General features: G+C 42.6%; 1 protein-coding gene across 1 annotated transcript in view; it reads left to right on the forward strand.

The window, feature by feature from the left end:
* DENND1A (DENN domain containing 1A) overlaps nt 1-17,821 on the forward strand; it is a 493,284-nt gene that overhangs the window by 241,127 nt on the left and 234,336 nt on the right. The window contains exon 8 of the mRNA XM_019658787.1: nt 6,502-6,612. Coding sequence (XP_019514332.1) covers nt 6,502-6,612 — 111 coding nt within the window. The remainder of the gene's footprint in view (nt 1-6,501; nt 6,613-17,821) is intronic.

Below are 17,821 nucleotides of genomic sequence, written 5' to 3' on the forward strand. Positions count from 1 at the left end.
TTATAAATTTTAAACAGTTGACCTGCATTATAAAAAGTCACAGATCACAAACAGATATGCAGTAATAATTACATTGTAAACTGACTGTGGAAGGGTTTTTTTTTTTTTTTTTTTTTTTTAGCGACCAGGTTTTGAAGTTTACTTTTGATTAATGAATAAGCATATAGACCTTCATTTGAAATATTAAACAAACCTGTCTTAATTATCTGGCCAGTGTCATACCAAGTGGTTAATGATGCAAGGAAAGCATTTAAAAAGGACACTTAACATGTAACATTGCCCAGACTCCACTTTGTCAAAAGATGCACCATGATATAGAAAAGATTTATGAACTCATCATGACTTTGAAAAACAAAGTTGAGGTGGTCGTGGAAGACCTATTATCAAGTACCGAGATTATAGAGAATTCCATTGTTGCTCTTAAGAGTTGTCAGGTAATTGTTTATTCTAATGGTTTCCCCGTTTGCTCAAAGGAATAAAAGTTGACCTCGGGGTAAACTCTGCCTTCTTTCCTGTAATATACTTCTCTGATTTCATGGCTTCTGTGAGCTTGTGGGGTTCTTTCTTTCTCAGACAGATTATTTTAGAATCCAAATTTATAATTCCCTTTAATGCCACACAACTAAGGAAACCTAAATTCTTCTTTAAAAAAAAGTCAATCGAGGGTTTTAAAGGTTTACGTTATGGTAAAAAAGCCCGAGCAGGAGTTATTTCAGGAAATAAGACCCGCTGACAAAACCAAGCCGCTCGCCTTACAAGCCTCCTCCAGACACACAGTACAGTAAGTCTTTATCATCTATTCTGTGTATGAAGCTGGAAGTCACAAAGACTAATAAAATGACAGACCGTGGGGCGGAATAGCATCTGTTTCGAAGGCTCCAAGGAGTACCCAGCTTAGAGTCGGTTCTTTGGTTTGGGGATTATCTCATTTCTCTAAGGTATTGAACCTAAGACGCTTTTTCTTTAAGCCCCACTGTATCGGCCCCTTCCACCTCCCCATCACCACACCCACCCCCACCTGCTTCCTAACCCCGGGTGTGGATCACGGCGAGCCTGATGTCCCCAGCCACCTGGATCGCACAGGAGCCTGCAGGGACAGCTAGAAGCAAGCAGCCGTTAGGAGGCTTCTCCTGGGGGAAAGGAATGGGGTTTTGTCAAGTGCCTTCCCTTCCTCTTTGTCTGCATTTAGAGGCACAGAGGGTTCGAGCTAGAAGGGGGACTTCACCACTCTTTCTTTGTAGAGATGAGAAACGAAACCTGGAGAGTGGAAGAAGCTTGTGCCGTACATGACTCTTCTGAAGCCCAATTTCCAGGCTGCTGTGTCCCTGTGAACCAGAGCCCTTCCTTGGACTCGAGCCCTTTCCCACCTGGGCAGTGGTCTGCTTTGTACCCCTGCCACCCTGCCCTACAGAGTGGCCCTGTAATATATGCTAGGCGGATAGGAAGATGCTCAGAAGGACATAACTGCACATGTAGCTGGAATAATGCTTAACCTCAACAAATAGTAAAGGCATGTCCTTAAGCCTAAAAACGTACTGGCAGTAAGAAAACTGAGCCCTTTTGAGCCTGGGCTGGGAAACAGTCACTCTAAGGCAGGTTCTTTCCTAGCAGGTGAGACACACGGAGAAGTTACTGTCAGGGAGCCAAGGGGGGGGTGGTTATTTAGGCTTAGCCGTGATGACATTGTAACCTAGGACACTAGACCAGCAACGCCACGCTTGACAGGACGGATGGTTCTTCAGCAGGGAGGTTGATCCTTCATTCAGTAAATAGACTCGCTCTTTAGAAAACTGGGCAGGTGGACAGGCGTGGTGCTCAGTAACCTGGAAGTCTGGCGGCCGTCCAAGAGCCTTCCTCCCCCCACTTCCCAAGTCTCAGTCATTGTCAGGTCCTATGATTGCACTTTACAGAAACCTGTCACATCCATATCCAGAGCTTTTGTGTGAGTAGTTTGTTTTAATCATTCGTGCCCGGAATCTGGCAGTGGCTGTTCACGGACTGCCCTGCCTCCTGCTCGTCCGCTCCTGTGCCGCCTCCACAGGACCGCGAGGAAGCTCTTTCTGAAGCACAGATGTGAGGGTGTCATGACCCTTCAGCAGCTCCCTGTTACCCCTGGGTAAAGTCTGGGCTCCCGCAGGGTCTGAACCCAGCCCAGCCCCCCTGCCCATCATGCCCCTGCCTTTGCCGGAATGCCCCCCCCCACCGCCCCGCATCCACGGAGTCAACGCCTGTTAGGAGGCCCAGACCAAATACATCCCCCCACCCAGATTCCCCCCATAGCCATTCGGCAGAGTTGAATCTGCCCTTCTTAGCAGGCCCTGGAATGGGGGTAGCCTGGACCACGCTACTTTGTACACTGGGTTTCTGGGTCTGATGCCACTCCCACCCCCAGACTAAGCTTCTAGAAAATGGGGATCGTGTTTAGTTCATCTCTGCTCGGCTCAGCTCCTGGGATGGTACTGAACACATGGTGGGAGTTGACTAAGTGTTTGTGACTGGCTGATTATAGGAGACAAACGGGAGGTTGAAGACCCAGTTCCACTGCAGCAGAGTGCTGGGAGAGGGGCACGCCTGGTGTCTTTTATAAGTGTAAGCTCACGCTGTGTTCGGGCTTCAGTCTTGACCTAGGACAACTTGTTACGGAAGCCTTCTCTTCTTGCCCGTTCCCTACCCTTGGCTCTTACCCATCTGAGACATACCACTGACCTGCTTCTGCATTCCCTGATGAACACACTCCCTATTTGTTTACACTTTTAATAACTGTAGCCACAGATACCTTTAAAGCCCCCCCCCCACACACACACACCCAGCCACTTTACCTGACTCTGTGAGTCCCCAGTATCAATTCTTTTTCTGTGGGTCCTTCACCATTGCTAAGTACTTGATCACTTCCTCTGACAGAGACCCAGGTTTTCTGAAGTCAGATGCTATGTTCTTCCTCGTGTATCACCTTGTCCCTCTTCCAGGCTGGTGTGTCCCCACCTACAGCACGCTGCTCACACTTGAACTCCGCAGCAGTAGCCTTCAGTCAGGTGGTTTTCCACTCATTGATTCCTTCTTTCATCAAACTGCTAGATGATGGGATATGTCATTTTACCCAAGGGGACCTCGGTCTAGTAACAAAAATGTACTTGCAACTGATTATAACAGAGAGACAAATTGCCATGGAAGCGCAAAGGGGAACTTGACAAATGAGTCAAGGAAGCCTTCCAGGAGGAGGTGACATTTCAGCTGGGTCTCGAAAAGTAAATGGATGTCCTCAAGAAAGAGAAGAGCATTCAAGGCAGAGAAAACAGCAGAAGTAGAGGCCTGGGGGTGTGAAAAGGCATGACAGGTCTGATAAATTGAGGACTGGTGGGGCTTAAGTTGCTGGACCCTTGAAGATGCAAGGAAGGAGACCCCTCTCTCCAAGGGGTTTTCTTCTGAGATAAGGCATGGTGGGAACTACAGGTGTCCCCCTATAGCTGCTTCCAAGGCCCACTCTGCCCCACAGGTGCTCCATGGCTGAGCTACGTCCCCAGGGCTGTCACCACTCCCACCCACTCCCACCTGCGTAGGCAGTGTCATCCCAGAAGGAAAGAGGCCGGGGAGGAAGCAGATAAGAAAGACAGCTTCTGTTTAGACACAAATATCTTGGTAATCAGCACAGATGGGATGAGAAATACCAAAAAAAGTACATGACAGTTTAGAGAGAATTTGGCTAAATGTTACATATTTTTAACATACCTGTGTGGAGTTTTTGGAACAAGCACTTGAATCTCTCAGAACATGAGTGGGCCTGGGGTCATGCCTCAACCGATTGGTGTTTTTATGTCAGAAATGGACCCTTCCCCGTCCACAAAAGTGTCCTTGTGATTTTTTTTTTCTCTCCCACCAAAATAAGGCACAGGATTTGTCTCTGACGCTGTGTCTCCTTATTTGGACGGCAAGCTGTGTAACATATTTCTACCCAGCGTGAAGCTTCTTGGCAGACTCATGAGGCCACGTTTTGGTGGCTTCAGAGTTATCTTTGGATCTGTCAAAAGTGCTAATGGGCTTTCTGGCCTTCTTTAAGCTCCTCATTTCTATTTTCTTTTTACTTCCATCCTCTCCTAAAAGAAAAATTCATGTAATTCATCAGCAGTTGAGCGTTTTACTGAAATGCTCAGCTGAGGGCGGGCCTTGTATTTGTGGTTGCGAGAATAGCTATGCCATGTCACTGTCTTCAGACAAACGCCACCCTGACATCAGTAGCTCAGCACTCCTCAGTCCACTGGGCAAGAGATAAGTGTGTTGGCTAACTTAAGCTGTTTTTCTTTCTTGTTTTGTTTGGCTTTTCCAGTTTGTGAAGAGGCAGGTTGGTGCAGGGGTTAGAGGGAGAGTTTTGGATTCAGGAGAACTGGTTTTGAAACTTGGCCCTTTTGCTGGGTGACCTCTGGAAGACCACTTAACCTTCCCAAGCCTCAGTTTTCCCATCTGTAAAATAGGGATGATAATGCCTTTCTTGGGGCTTTTGAGAAGATTAGAGAGGACAGAGGTAAAGGGTCCATTGTCTGGCACATAAGGATTATTCAGTAAATGGGATAACAATTTTTAACGGAAACACTTTCCTTTTTTAGGCATACTTTGATCCTTCTTTGTTACTATGCTATGCTTTCTTTTTCAAAATACAACTTTGCCTACTGTTTTTAGTGGTATAAGAGAAGAGCATAGGTTTAGAGACAAAGCCACCCAAGACTAAATAATGCCTTCTCCACTTACTGTCTAACCTTGGTCAAATTACTTCCCTTTCTCTGTGCCTCTATTTAACAGGTAATAACACCTTTTAAAGGAGTGTTTTCAAGGTTAAGTGAAATAATGTATGTAAAGCCTTGTACATTGTAGATCAGCGATCTCAACCTGTGGGTCGTGACCCCTTTGGGGGTCGAATGACCCTTTCACAGGGGTTGCCTAAGACCATCGGAAAACAAAAAGATATTTACATTACGATTCATAACAGATGCAAAATTACAGTTATAGAGTAGAAATGAAAACAATTTTATGGTTGGGGGTCACCACAACATGAGGAACTGTATTAAGGGGTCGTGGCATTAGGAAGGTTGAGAACCGCTGCTGTAGATGTTTAAAAGCGCTTACATGGGACAGTGCAGTGTAAGGGAAAGCGAATGGGTTATGGAGTTGGATCTGAGTCCGGATTCTGATTCCACCAGTTACTGGCACTCTTCCAGACTTACTTTATCTATATATAGGAAAGGATAATACCTCAGTGGATTTTTGTGAAGATTGCATACGATTTTACATGCACAGTACCTGGTACAGTGCCTGGTACTTGATAGGTAGTCAGTGTATGTAGCTATTAATTCATTCACTCACAATTTATAAAGGTTGATGGTTAACCTGGTGCTCCAGTCAAACAATAATAAATCGTAAGATAAGTGCCCGTTCTTATTCCCAACCCATAATATTGTCGAAAAGCACTTTATACTATTTTGCATGTAAAATCCACCTGGTTTACTAGAATTTATGGGCTACAGATCTTTCATCATTATAAATTGCAACCCCTGGCAAGAGCATTCTTCCCTCCCCACCCCCTTTTTTTTCAGAGGATTATATTGTGTGGCATTGAAAGGCTGGAACACTGAAGAAATTAGCATATTCATGTGTATTATTACAGTCAGGTGGGTATAGAAAGGGTTGCAGAAATGAAACACATTACATTTTGCTGAAATCTGAAGAGTACCAATCTATAGTACTAATGAAAGGAGTGAAGCCCAGGCTACAGACAAAAGCTAGTTAAAACACTGCTTTGTCACAATTTGCTGCGGCTTGTCTTTGATTTTTTTGTTTTTCCTTTTGAGTGAAATACCTGGAAATTGTAAATCTTCGAAATTGCTTTAATTCCCGCCGGGTCGTTTTAGAGATTGTAAACTGGGAGGAGGGGGACCCAGCGGTGGTGACAGGGGAGGAGCGTGCCTGGCCTCTGTGGGTGGCATCCGTTGGACAGGAGCCGGCTCTGTGCCGGAAGCCTTGTGGTCCCTGGCATTTCCTTTGGCCTGGATGTTCCGGCACAGTGCGTTGGGGAAGCTCTGGTATCTGGGGTCAGAAGAGCTGAGCCACAGCCCTGGCTCGCTCCATCACTTACTAGACTTTCTGATCTCGGCATATCTCTCTCTCAGCCTTGGTTTCCTCATTTGCGAGGTTGCAGACTCCCTGTTCTTCTCCTTACCTTTGGGAACTCATATAAAAAGCAACACAGCGCTGGGTGTGACCTCCTGGCGTTAACGGGAATCACCACGCAGAGGTGTAATTGCTCAGTCTGCTCCATCTCTAAGGTCTCTGCCTACTTTGCATTTCCTGATTTTATACACGAATGGGACTTGTTCTCCCAGGTAGAGACTAGGACAGCAAAAGAGGAGCGTATACTCTGTGATTATTTTCTGTTTCTCATGCTGTTATTTAGATACTGCTTGTAAAAAGGAGCCATCGAATAAGCCGCACCTCTTTCCTTCTTCTTTCTCCTAGAGAAACCTGACGGAGTATTTTGTGGCTGTCGACGTGAACAACATGTTGCATCTGTACGCCAGCATGCTCCATGAGCGCCGGATCCTCATTGTGTGCAGCAAGCTCAGCACTGTGAGTAGGCAGCCTCAGGATGCACTGTTTCATTATTCTACTTCACTTGAAAGATGTATCTGAAGATTAAAGAAAATTTCAGGAAAGAAATTAGCCACAGTCCCCCCAGGATAGTAACATGTCATTTCCACGAACTCTTTGTGGTCCTTGACAGCACCAGTGCACGTTCCACTTATTCTTAGAGTTTCACAATCAACTGTAAAAGTTTTCCATTTGCTCGTGGGGTATGAACACTTGGCATGCTTCCACATAAGCTTCTAACGTTGGCATTGTTTACATGCCTGTATCATATTCCTTACCATATATACTAAGGTGTCATCATGTTCCAAGTCTTCCTTCTCTTGATGGCCGTTTAGGTCGTTTGTCGTTTAATCCTTTAGTAGATAACACTGCAGTGAACATCCTTTGGTTGCTCTTGACCGTGTGACATAGTTCATACTCTAAGGAGTTGGGCCACCAGGTTAAAGGACGTGATGATAAGCGCTATGGCTTAGGACTGCCAGCTTGCTTTCTAGCAGGCTGTGCGTGTTTACAGTGAGTGTTACCAGCTGTATGTGAGGGCACCACTTTCACTGTGGCCGTGCCAGAACATGTGTGTGTATCTGTGCATATGTGTTTTAACTTTGCTACTAAAATAGGCGTAAAATGCAATTGCAGGTTTGCTTTATTTTTCATTTCTTTGCTTAGAGGTAACTGACCTCTAACCATAGATTTTTTTTCCTGTTTGTATTTTGTTAATGGCTTTTCCCACTTATCTTATAGGACTCTTGAATTTCTTTCTTTTTTTTTTTTTTTTTAGTAAATTGGAATGAGCTTTTTTTTAATATTGTAATAACTTTTGCTATACATATAATATAAAGATTTTTCACATTCTTTTTATTTTAGTTTTTTTAACTTGCTAAGTATAGGAGTTTATATTTTTCCCAATAGTCTACTATGAAAATTCTCAATCATAGAAAGTGGAAATCATTTTACAGTGAGCACCCATATAATTTCATCTAGATTCTGCCATTAGCATTTTATTACTCTTGCTTTGGCGCATATTTATTCATCTGTCCATCCCTCATAGTATCCATTAATCTATTGTATTTTTTGTTGCATTTCAAAGTAAATCATAGGCATCAGTATACGAGTATATCCCCCTTAAATAATTGAGTATGTATATTGTTAACTGAAGTTCAGTGTCTATTACAGTATTTTATTCTCTTGAGGTAAAACTTACATACAGAAATTGGGAGTAGAATGCCTAACAGGTACCTCTGTGTTAGAGAGTAGAAAGACCTTATAGTGGAAATTTGTTAAATGAAGGGCCTGTGTGTTTACCTATAATACACTTAATAATGAAAACTTTGTAAGACTGAGTTTTTTTTATGGTTTTCATCATAACTTCATTGTTTTGTTATTTCTTTGGTATCGTTTGCTTATCAAGAACTCACAATTTCTTGATAGCCTACTAGGCTCCTAGCACATAGTAGGTAATAAAAGCATGGCCCTTGCCCTCAAGGGGAAAACAGCCCATAGTAGACCTTTTGCTTTGTTTTGAATTTTATTTTAAACTGGAAGTGCAGTTCATAACCTCAGGGCCTGAACACCCAGACTGAGTTTCAGAATGAGAGCGCTGCCAACCAGATTTATTGTTGTGTCTTTATGAGGCTAAGTAGATTAAGAGTGCATTTGAGGGCCGGCCGAGTGGCGCGATGGTTAAGAACTCGCTTGGGATGCCAGAGGGCCCCGGTTCGGATCCCACATGTGAGGGCCAGTGACACTGCCCTCCACAGCTAAGATGCTGAACAACAGCTCAACCTGGAGCTGGGCTGCCATGAGTCGCCGGCGACGGCGTGGGCTGCAGTCCCTGTGGCAGTGGATTGCCATGGGCTACCGTGTGTAGCCAGCAGCCAGCGTGAGCGGCCAGCAGCCGCAGTGAGCGGCCATCCAGAAGCCGGCGACTGATCTGCCTCTCCAGAGAAGAGCGCAATGATGGTGCCAACTTGGGCCAGTGAAGCAACGTCCTCCACAACTAGATTGAAGAACAAAACGACAGCAACTTGCCTGTTCCCCTTTCCCCAATTCCCCAGCACTGTTCCCATCCCCCCAATTCCCCAATAAAAATCTTAAAAAAAAAAAAAAAAAAAAGAGTGCATTTGAAAAAGTCTAGTGCATAACTAGGTGCTGTTGCTTTGGAGCATTAAACTTGAGTAGAACAAAAATAGGACATTCTATCAGTAGAATTAAATTTCCTGTAATAATATAATCAGGATATTTTTGAGCCCTTAATATGTGCCAAGCACTGAGCTAAGCAGTTTGCATCTATGAACTCGTTTAATCCTTATTATAACAGTTTGTAGTAGGTTCTGTTATAGCTTTCTTCTTACAGATGAAGAAGAATGTACCTTCTGTGTGATTTTGTTTAGATAAATGTAATAGATTTAACAAGTTATTTCTGCTCCTTCCCAACACTAAAATGAAATAAAGGAATAAATCAATAAGCACAAAGAGCAGATGCAGCAGAAATATTTAAAATAGTAAAAAGAATACTATTAATGTTATGTCAACATTTGAAAACTAAGGTGAAATAGAAAAATATAATTTACTAAAATCGAATCAAGAAGAAGTAGAAAAATTGAATAGGTCATTTAATTTGTAGATGTTGAGTCAATACATAAAATTTTTTTCCAAAACACTCAGCCCAGATGATATTACAAGTATGTCTTATCAAACATCACAAGGAACAGATCATTTCAATTTAGACAAGCTCCTTAATGGTCTAGAGAAAAAGAAGGAATATACTTCAGCATTTCTTGTGACACTTAATATGACCTTGGCATTCAACCACATAAAGAGACACTGCAAGAAAGGAAATATATCAGCCAATCTTACATAGTACCAAATGTATACAAATATAATTCATAATAACTAAGTTGGGTTTATTCCAGAAATATTGGTAATAATAGAAAACCTATTAATATAACTTACCCCATGAATATAAAGGGAAAATTCATATGTCACCAACAGACAGAGGTAAAGCATGACCATGTTCATGAATAGGAAGACTCAGTATGTTGAAGACATCATTTCACTCCAAAATGATCTGTAGATTCCGTACAATTCCATTCAAAATCCTAGTAGGATGTTCCATTGTACTTGGCAAATGGACTCTAAAATTAATACAGAAAGGCTGAACATATTGCCAAGACATACTTGAAGAAAAAGAATGGGCTACGGAAGCTTGCTTTCCCAGATATCAAAACTTTTTATAGAGCTGTAGTAATTAAGACATTAGAAATGGCACAGGGATATACAAATAGACTGTTGGAACAGAATAGAGATTGGATTGTAGAAACAGACCACATGTATACGGGCTCTTTATATATACAACAGAGGTGGCATTGTAAAACCTGGGGGAATGGATAAATTCTTCAATAATTGATTATCATGGGGAAGAACAGGAAGACAATTCCAAATGAATTCAGGACTTAAATGTGAAAGGCAAAATTTAAAAACTTTTAAAAGACAAAACAGGAGAATAATCACTGATCTTGGAATAGAGAAGGACTTAATTCACCCAAAATATACATTATATAAAGGAAAAAATTAAAACTCTGAACTTTTGTTCATTAAAAGATACCATGCAGAGAATGGAAGGACAGATTTCAAGCTGGGGTAAAATATTCGCCATATATAAAACTAACAGGATTAACATCTGGAATATGTAAATAACTCCTACAGCTAAAAAGCAGAAGACAAATCTATCATTGGCAAAAAGCGTGGATAGGCATGTCACAGAAGAAACTCAAGTGGCTAGTAAATATATGGAAAGGTGCTCAACCACAGTAGCAAGCATAGGAAAGCAAATTAAAACTACAGTGATTAAAACAGTAGGTTTGTGGGCCAGCCGAGTGGCGCGATGGTTAAGAACTGGCTTGGGATGCCAGAGGGCCCCGGTTCAGATCCCACATATGAGGGCCAGTGACACTGCCCTCCACAGCTAAGATGCTGAACAACAGCTCAACCTGGAGCTGGGCTGCCGTGAGTCGCCGGTGACGGCGTAGGCTGCAGCCCCTGTGGCAGTGGGTTGCCATGGGCTACCATATGTAGCCAGCAGCCAGCGTGAGCGGCCAGCAGCCGCAGTGAGCGGCCGTCCAGAAGCCAGCGACTGATCTGCCTTGCCCGGGAAGAGCACAATGATGGTGCCAACTTGGGCCAGTGAAGCAACGTCCTCCACAACTAGACTGAAGAACAAAAGGACAGCAACTTGTCTGTTCCCATCCCCCCAATTCCCCAATAAAAATCTTTAAAAAAAAAAAACACAGTAGGTTTGCAAAAATTAGATGTCCGATAGAGCCAAGTATATTATATTGGAGATGTATTGGAGAATTTTATGTACTACTCTTTGAATATTGGCATAAAACTATTTGCATGTGCCCAACACTCAGCAATTCCACCTGTGGGTGGAATTGTGTGTGTGTGTGTGTGTGTGTGTGTGTGTGTGTGTGTGTGTGTATACACGTGTGTACATACACGTACCTACCACACTTCTTGGTCATGTGTAGTGGGCTACATGTACAAGCAAGTTCATAGTAGCATTTGTTTTTGTTTTTTAAACCTGCAAAGAGCCCACATGACCATCAGCAGAGAACTGCTAAACCGTGATGTAGTGATACAGTGGAATACTGTATCAGTGAAAGTGAACTACACTATTGGGCCTCAAATACAGAATTCCGAGTGAAAGACACAAGCTATGGAATAATACACAGTATGATTTCATTCATATAAAGTTCAAGTAAGAAAAACAAAGTGGCCTATTATTTAAGCACGTATACAAACTACAAGGGGAAAAATAGAAATGATTAACACAAATTTTAAGCAGTAGTTCCGACAAAGGGAGTGAAAAGAGTATATTTGGGAAGAGGCAAACGGGATATCAAAAGTTGTTTTCTGTCTTGAGCGAGGTTAGGGATCAGCAAACTTTTCTGTAAAGGATCCAGTAGTAAATAGGCTCTGGGGGCCATGTGGTCTTTGCTACCAGTACTGGTTTCTGACCCTGTAGGTTATAATCAGTAAGTTAGTGGGTGTGGCTATGTTCCAACTAAGCTTTATTTACAAAAATGGAAGTCAGGCCAGACTTGGCCTTCAGGCTGTAGTTTGTCAAGCTCCGAGTTAGGTGCTGGGTTTTGGAGTCCTCAGTTTTTTTCCTTTAGAAGTTGCTTGTGTGGTGTACATACCTTTGTATGTACATATATTTCAGAAGTTTTGAAAAGTTAAAAAAGAAGATGCCAAACCCTTTTATCATGCAATTTTACAAATATAGGGATAGAGACAAAGTAATTCTTGTACAAAGGTTAAGAATCAAAATTATAGGAGATTTTGCAATGTCTGTTTTAGAAACCAGAGAGAGTCAAGCAGTGCCTTGCACTTCTAAGGGAAGTTCAACCTGAACTTCAGATTTCTAACCTGAAATTCTACACTTACCTAATGGAGGTGCTCAGAGGAGGGTGACAGGAGCCGGTACTGCACCTGTCAACTTCCTGGGTCTCTACCCTCCATTCTGCCTCTCTGTTGTGGGTGGACCGTCTGTCCCCTCTGGGCCCATGCCCTCCGCTGCCCTCCAGACTTTGTTCAGCAAGTATTTGTCATGGCACTGCTGTAGGCACTGGAGAAACCGCAGTGAACAAAATAGGCAAAAGTCCGTGTGCTCATTCAACTACAGCCTAGCAGGGAAGACCTTGAATCAACAAGGTAAGCCAAGTATGTGGTATTTTCAGTCACGTTTGCAGTAGCCTCATGATAAGTACTGAGAAACAAAGCAGCGGAGGACAGTGGGTGGGGAGTGGGGAGGTGGCAGGGATTGCAATTTTAGATACATGGCCACAGAATGCCTCATTGGGAAGGGGTCACTTCAGTTTCCTTCTGGTGGCCTTCAGGAAATTCCTCCAGCACTGAGCTCCTCTCGCCTGCGTCGTGCGTTCTTAGGAGCTTACTAACGTGTAGTATCGCCCAAACTTAAAAACACAACAAAACGCCCTTGACCCACATCTCCTTTATGCCGTTTCTGTTTCCCCTTTTTGGACAGAATTCCCCAAGAGAGTTGTTTCTCGTTTTGTCTGATTTCTCTCCCATTCTCTCCTCAGTCTTCTGTGGAATTAGCCCGTCTCCACTGAAACAGCTTCTGTTTGGGCCACTGGTGACCTCAGGCCAAGTAAAATTAAAATGAGTTAATACTTGCAAAGCTCTTAGAATAGAGTCTGCCTTATAGTGTATGTATATGTTTATAATAATGACATCTAACACAGGAAGTAAAATATTAATGTTTAAAATTTTAAATCTAGAAATAGTTACTTAGGGCGGCTGGATGGCTCCTTGGTTAGAGCATGAGCTCTGAGCAACAGGGTTGCCGGTTCGATTCCCACATGGGCCAGTGAGCTGTGCCCTCCGCAATTAGATTGAACACAACGACTTGAGCTGGGCTACTGCTGGGCGGCCAGATAACTCAGTTGGTTATAGTGCGTGCTCTTAAGAATAACGTTGCTGGTTCGACTCCCGCATGAGATGGTGAGCTGCGCCCCCTGCAACTAGATTGAAAATGGCAACTGGAGTTGGAGCTGAGCTGCGCACTCCACAACTAAGATTGAAGGACAATAATTTGACTTGAAGCTAATGGGTCCTGGGAAAAACACACTGTTCCCCAATAAAGTTTAAAAAAAAATAGTTATTTAGAAATAAGGTGATAAATATGGTGTGTGATTGCTGTGAATTAAGGGTAAGAAGTATCATGAGATGGACTGCTGCTGTCTTTCAGTATAAGCCTTCAGTACTTTTTGTTCTGTTTTTAAGACTAAACGTGTATTACTTTGACTTAAAAAAGTTTTTGTTTTTTTTTGTTTGTTTGTTTGTTTTTTTGGCCAAAGAGCTGATTCGAAACTGAGTACTGAACTTTACCGATTGGTGGTGGAAACCTCTTTATGGAGAGGGGTCTCCTTAGACCTCACATGTGATCAGCAGCAGCCTGATCAGTTATGTGCAGTTTTTTCTGGGGAAAAAGTAGCTGAGCAGACGTCAGTTTTATCCAAGCCTTTGGGCCTCTCCAGTTTCGGAATTTAAAACTTTTCTAATTGTTGCCTTTTATTTCCTCAATAGTGGCTTTTTATTATCTTTTTGATGAGAGGCAGAATGCAAAGGCTATGTTCGCCTGAGCTTTCTGATGACCTTCTCTTGATAAATCGAGATGTGGCCTGTCATACCTTGACAAACCACATTTTTCTCAATTTTGTTTGATAAGATGTAGGCTTAACGCTCCTCAGACTCATTAACCATCTGAAGCAGAAAAACTGTCGAACACTCTAGAGTGCCTTCTGTGAAAATGACTGCATCAATAGAGACAAACCCAGCAATATTTAGTTCAGAGCCAGGTAATATCCATTTCAGGCTTTCTTGGTCAATAATGTAGTGATAATTCTGTATAAGAAAAATGTAAGTTTTTTGTTTTCTTTGCTCAGTTAATGTATATTGATTGTTTTCCTTTATAAATGATAAATAGGGAAGGCTTAACTAAATCTTGTTCTCTAATGTAAATACTTCAGTGTGATTTCTTCCAGCACAAAGGCCCCATTTTTCTTCCAGATTTGCATATCTTGAGTTTAATACATATTGCTTTTTGGTAACTCGGATGGATAGCAGGTAGGTTTAAAATAAGACCTTTGTAGAGATGATTTCATGTAATTCCAATAGCAGTCCTAGAAGGTCCATACGATCCCCATTTTCCAGAATGCCCTATCACAGAGATGGAGTGACTTGCTCAAGGTCATGTCCTACATAGGAGAGAGGGACATGCAAATAGGTCGTCATGATGCAATGTCAGGGAAGAGAGGCTTTGGCTTCAGAAAAGGGACAAACTTCCAGGAATTACAAAGAAATACTTAGCCCTTTCACAGGGCTTCCCTTGAGGACCAGGTTATGTGTATTAGGTGCCACCTCTCAAACTATATTGTCAGAATCTTTGTGTGGGAACTGTCACAATAGCCAGAGGCACATGGTGGTGAATATCCATTCACCAAGGGAATTCCAGAATCCCAGAATTCTCATAAAGAGCCAAAAAAATAGTCTGAGCCAAATCTGGTGGGTGAGGTTGCTGGTGGAGCTGGTCATAAACTGGTTTGGTAAAATTAAGTCCTGATTGTACAGTAATTAGAGGAGCTTCTTGTGTAGCTTGTAAACAGACTAGAGAAGAGGTATGTTGACAGCACCCACAGACTAGGCATGTAGAACACCCCTGTTTAGATTCATACTCTATATTTTATATGGAAGGCCCCCAGTTCTCCCCATACGATTTTAAAATTCTTTTAAGTTAACCTTTTTGAACCACCTACTATGTGCGAGGCACAGTGCTATATGTGTGTGTGTGTGTGTATATATGATATACATTTATAATTATATATTAAACATATATATTATTTATACACACACACACACACACACACACACACATATATATATGGAGAGAGAGAGAGCCAAAAAAAGTATACATATTTTAAGAAAGGAAAAAACTGTTAAAATTGTACCAATAATAAAAGATAAATACAAGTCATGTTTGACTTCTGCAATTACAAGAGGTGTTCAAAGTCATTACCATCAGTGTAATTTTAGTAACAGTTTTTTCCTTTCTTAAAATGTAATAGATTTTTATGGCATCCTCTGTGTGTATGTGTGTGTATTTTTTTTTTATTACTTCTGGCAGCAACCCTAGGAGCTGGTTGGTTTTTGTCCTCCTCTTGCTGACGAGAATATTGGCACTTGGAAAGCTGAAGTGCCTCGTCTAAGATGACCAGCAGCGAGGGGATTAAAGCCCACTTCACTTGGCTCCAAGCTCACCCCCTTCTTACTACCTCGTACTGCTCCTCGGTTACTTTTCATTTGTCATCCGTTCCCCTTACAGTGGATATATTTCACCCCAGAGAAATATTCTTGGTGTGATTCTGTTGCCCCTGGGTCTGAAATCACAGGAAGAACGTCAGCCTGGCCATTGCCTTTGAATGCTCATCTACACGTTTTATTTCAGATCAGTGAGCACTTCCTGTGTGCCTGGTACCGCCCTCGGCACCAGGGAGACAGAAGGTCGATACATGAATTTCTGCCTGACATACATATTCTATCAGCCAGAACCCCATTTCCACAAGCACTGTTCAGATCCCGCCCGCTCTGTCTGCGTGGTCAGGCTCGGCCTTCTCCCAGCCCTACCTGTGCCGGTCCCCTGCAGTGAGCGCAGCCTTGGGGAGTCCCTGGGGCCTGTCTTCCCTAACTCCCCGACTTCAGAGTTCATGTACTGCAGATCCTGCCAGCCCCTGGGTACTGTACCCCTAATCGCCCCTTCTGTAATTTAGGGGTACTGCAAGAAGTTTTGAAAACGAAAAATATCCAGTAAATGATGACAAAGGCATGTGCACTTTCCAAAGGAACATATATTTGTTTTATTCAGCGCGTGCTTTTTAAAACACCTTCTTAGGAAGGAAGCATCGTTTAGTGGTAAGACCGTTCATTACCTAATTAATTGAGCCTCCACACCTAATTATTTGTGTGGTACCTATAACTCTGGAAAGAATTACTACTTTTCTGATAGTACCCCATTTAGGGAAGAAAAAAGACACTCAGCAGCTGGAACCTTCTCCCTGTCAGTGTCTTCCTAACTATCATTCCAGAGAATGTGGGCCTCGGGCAGGTCCTGCACACGGGGGGGCCTGGAGAGTGAGTGGTAGGTGACACTTCTGTCTTGCCGCCAACACCCTCGGGTCTGGCCCTTAGTAGACACTTCAGTGTTGGCATGAAGGGATGGGTTCCTTCCCAGCCTCGCCCAAATCCTGTCCTGCCCACACCCACCGACAGCTTCCATTGTCTTAGCACCACCTGGTCTTGCCATCTGAGAAGGGCCAGTTTATGGGCTTGGGACTTTTTCAGTTGTGGCCTCTTCCCTGATGAAATCTACCTGGTCATGACCATGCCAGCCTGCGTAATGGCCCAGGTACCTGAATGATGTGTGTCATGCTTTCCTAGTTCTTCTGGACTAGAAACAGCTGATCCTGTTTGCCTGTCTGCAGCCCTTGAAGCAGAGATGAGAGTGGCAGCGTAAGAAGGTTTGAAACACTGGCCCAGAGCCAAGGCCTCCTTGCCTGCACACTCCATTCTGCATGTTCCAGCCGTAGGAACAAACTGCATTATTTTGTTTCACACTGTGCTCAAGGGAAGCCAAGACCTTGTAACTGGAAACTTACCAAACAGAGAATTCTAAGACTAAATTTAGTGTTCTATTTAAAAAAAATAAGTTGAACATTTTGTTTGTTCATCTTTTAGATGTTAAAAAAGAGAGAGATTAACCTAGTTCACACTAGCAACCTAAGAAGAGTACTCAAAGAAGTGAGAAGAAAACTAATCCTTTTGGTGAAGAGGGAAATCCTTGACTAAATGCAGTGAAGTGGCATGAAATACAGACTCCGCAGCCAAACTTCCAAATAGCGTAGCCTCTCTAATCTCCATCACATAAAATTTTATTGTGGCTCAGAGAATATTAAAAACTGTTAGAAATAAATGAAAGGAACTTCCATTGGCAGGAAGTTGGGGGAAAGATTGATATGTTTTATTTATGTGGTTTTTCTCTGGTTTTAAATGTAAATACAATTAACTGCTTTTGAACTACATTCTTCATTTAATTACGGGTGAGTTGATTTACTCTTGTTCATGTTGAACTATAACTAGAATGAAGAACTTTGAGATGTTATGTGGAGACAATAATATAGAGGTCTGACAATTAAGTTTGTGAACTTGTTGCAATGATGTTGCTAACCTTTATTGATATCAGAGAGATTATTCCTTATGAATTTGTACCCACTGGATAAACAGTGAACCAAGTTTGCTATTTGGAAGTGCTGAAAAGTTTGCCTGAAAAAGTTAGACAACCTGAGCTTTTTGCCAACAATTCATAGCTCTTGCATCACGACAATGCACCAGCTTACACAGCACCGTCTGGGAAGGAGTTTTTAACCAGTAAACAAATTACTGTATTAGAACACCCTCCTTACTCACCTGATCTGGCCTCCACTGACTCCTTTCTTTTCTTTTCTTTTTTTTTTTTTTAAAGATTTTTATTGGGGAGCTGGGGGAGGGGAACAGTGTTGGGGAATCAGGAAAGGGGAACAGACAAGTTGCTGTCCTTTTGTTCTTCAGT

The sequence above is a fragment of the Hipposideros armiger genome, unplaced genomic scaffold (assembly GCF_001890085.2).
Source record: "Hipposideros armiger isolate ML-2016 unplaced genomic scaffold, ASM189008v1 scaffold_290, whole genome shotgun sequence".
Classification (NCBI taxonomy): domain Eukaryota; kingdom Metazoa; phylum Chordata; class Mammalia; order Chiroptera; family Hipposideridae; genus Hipposideros; species Hipposideros armiger.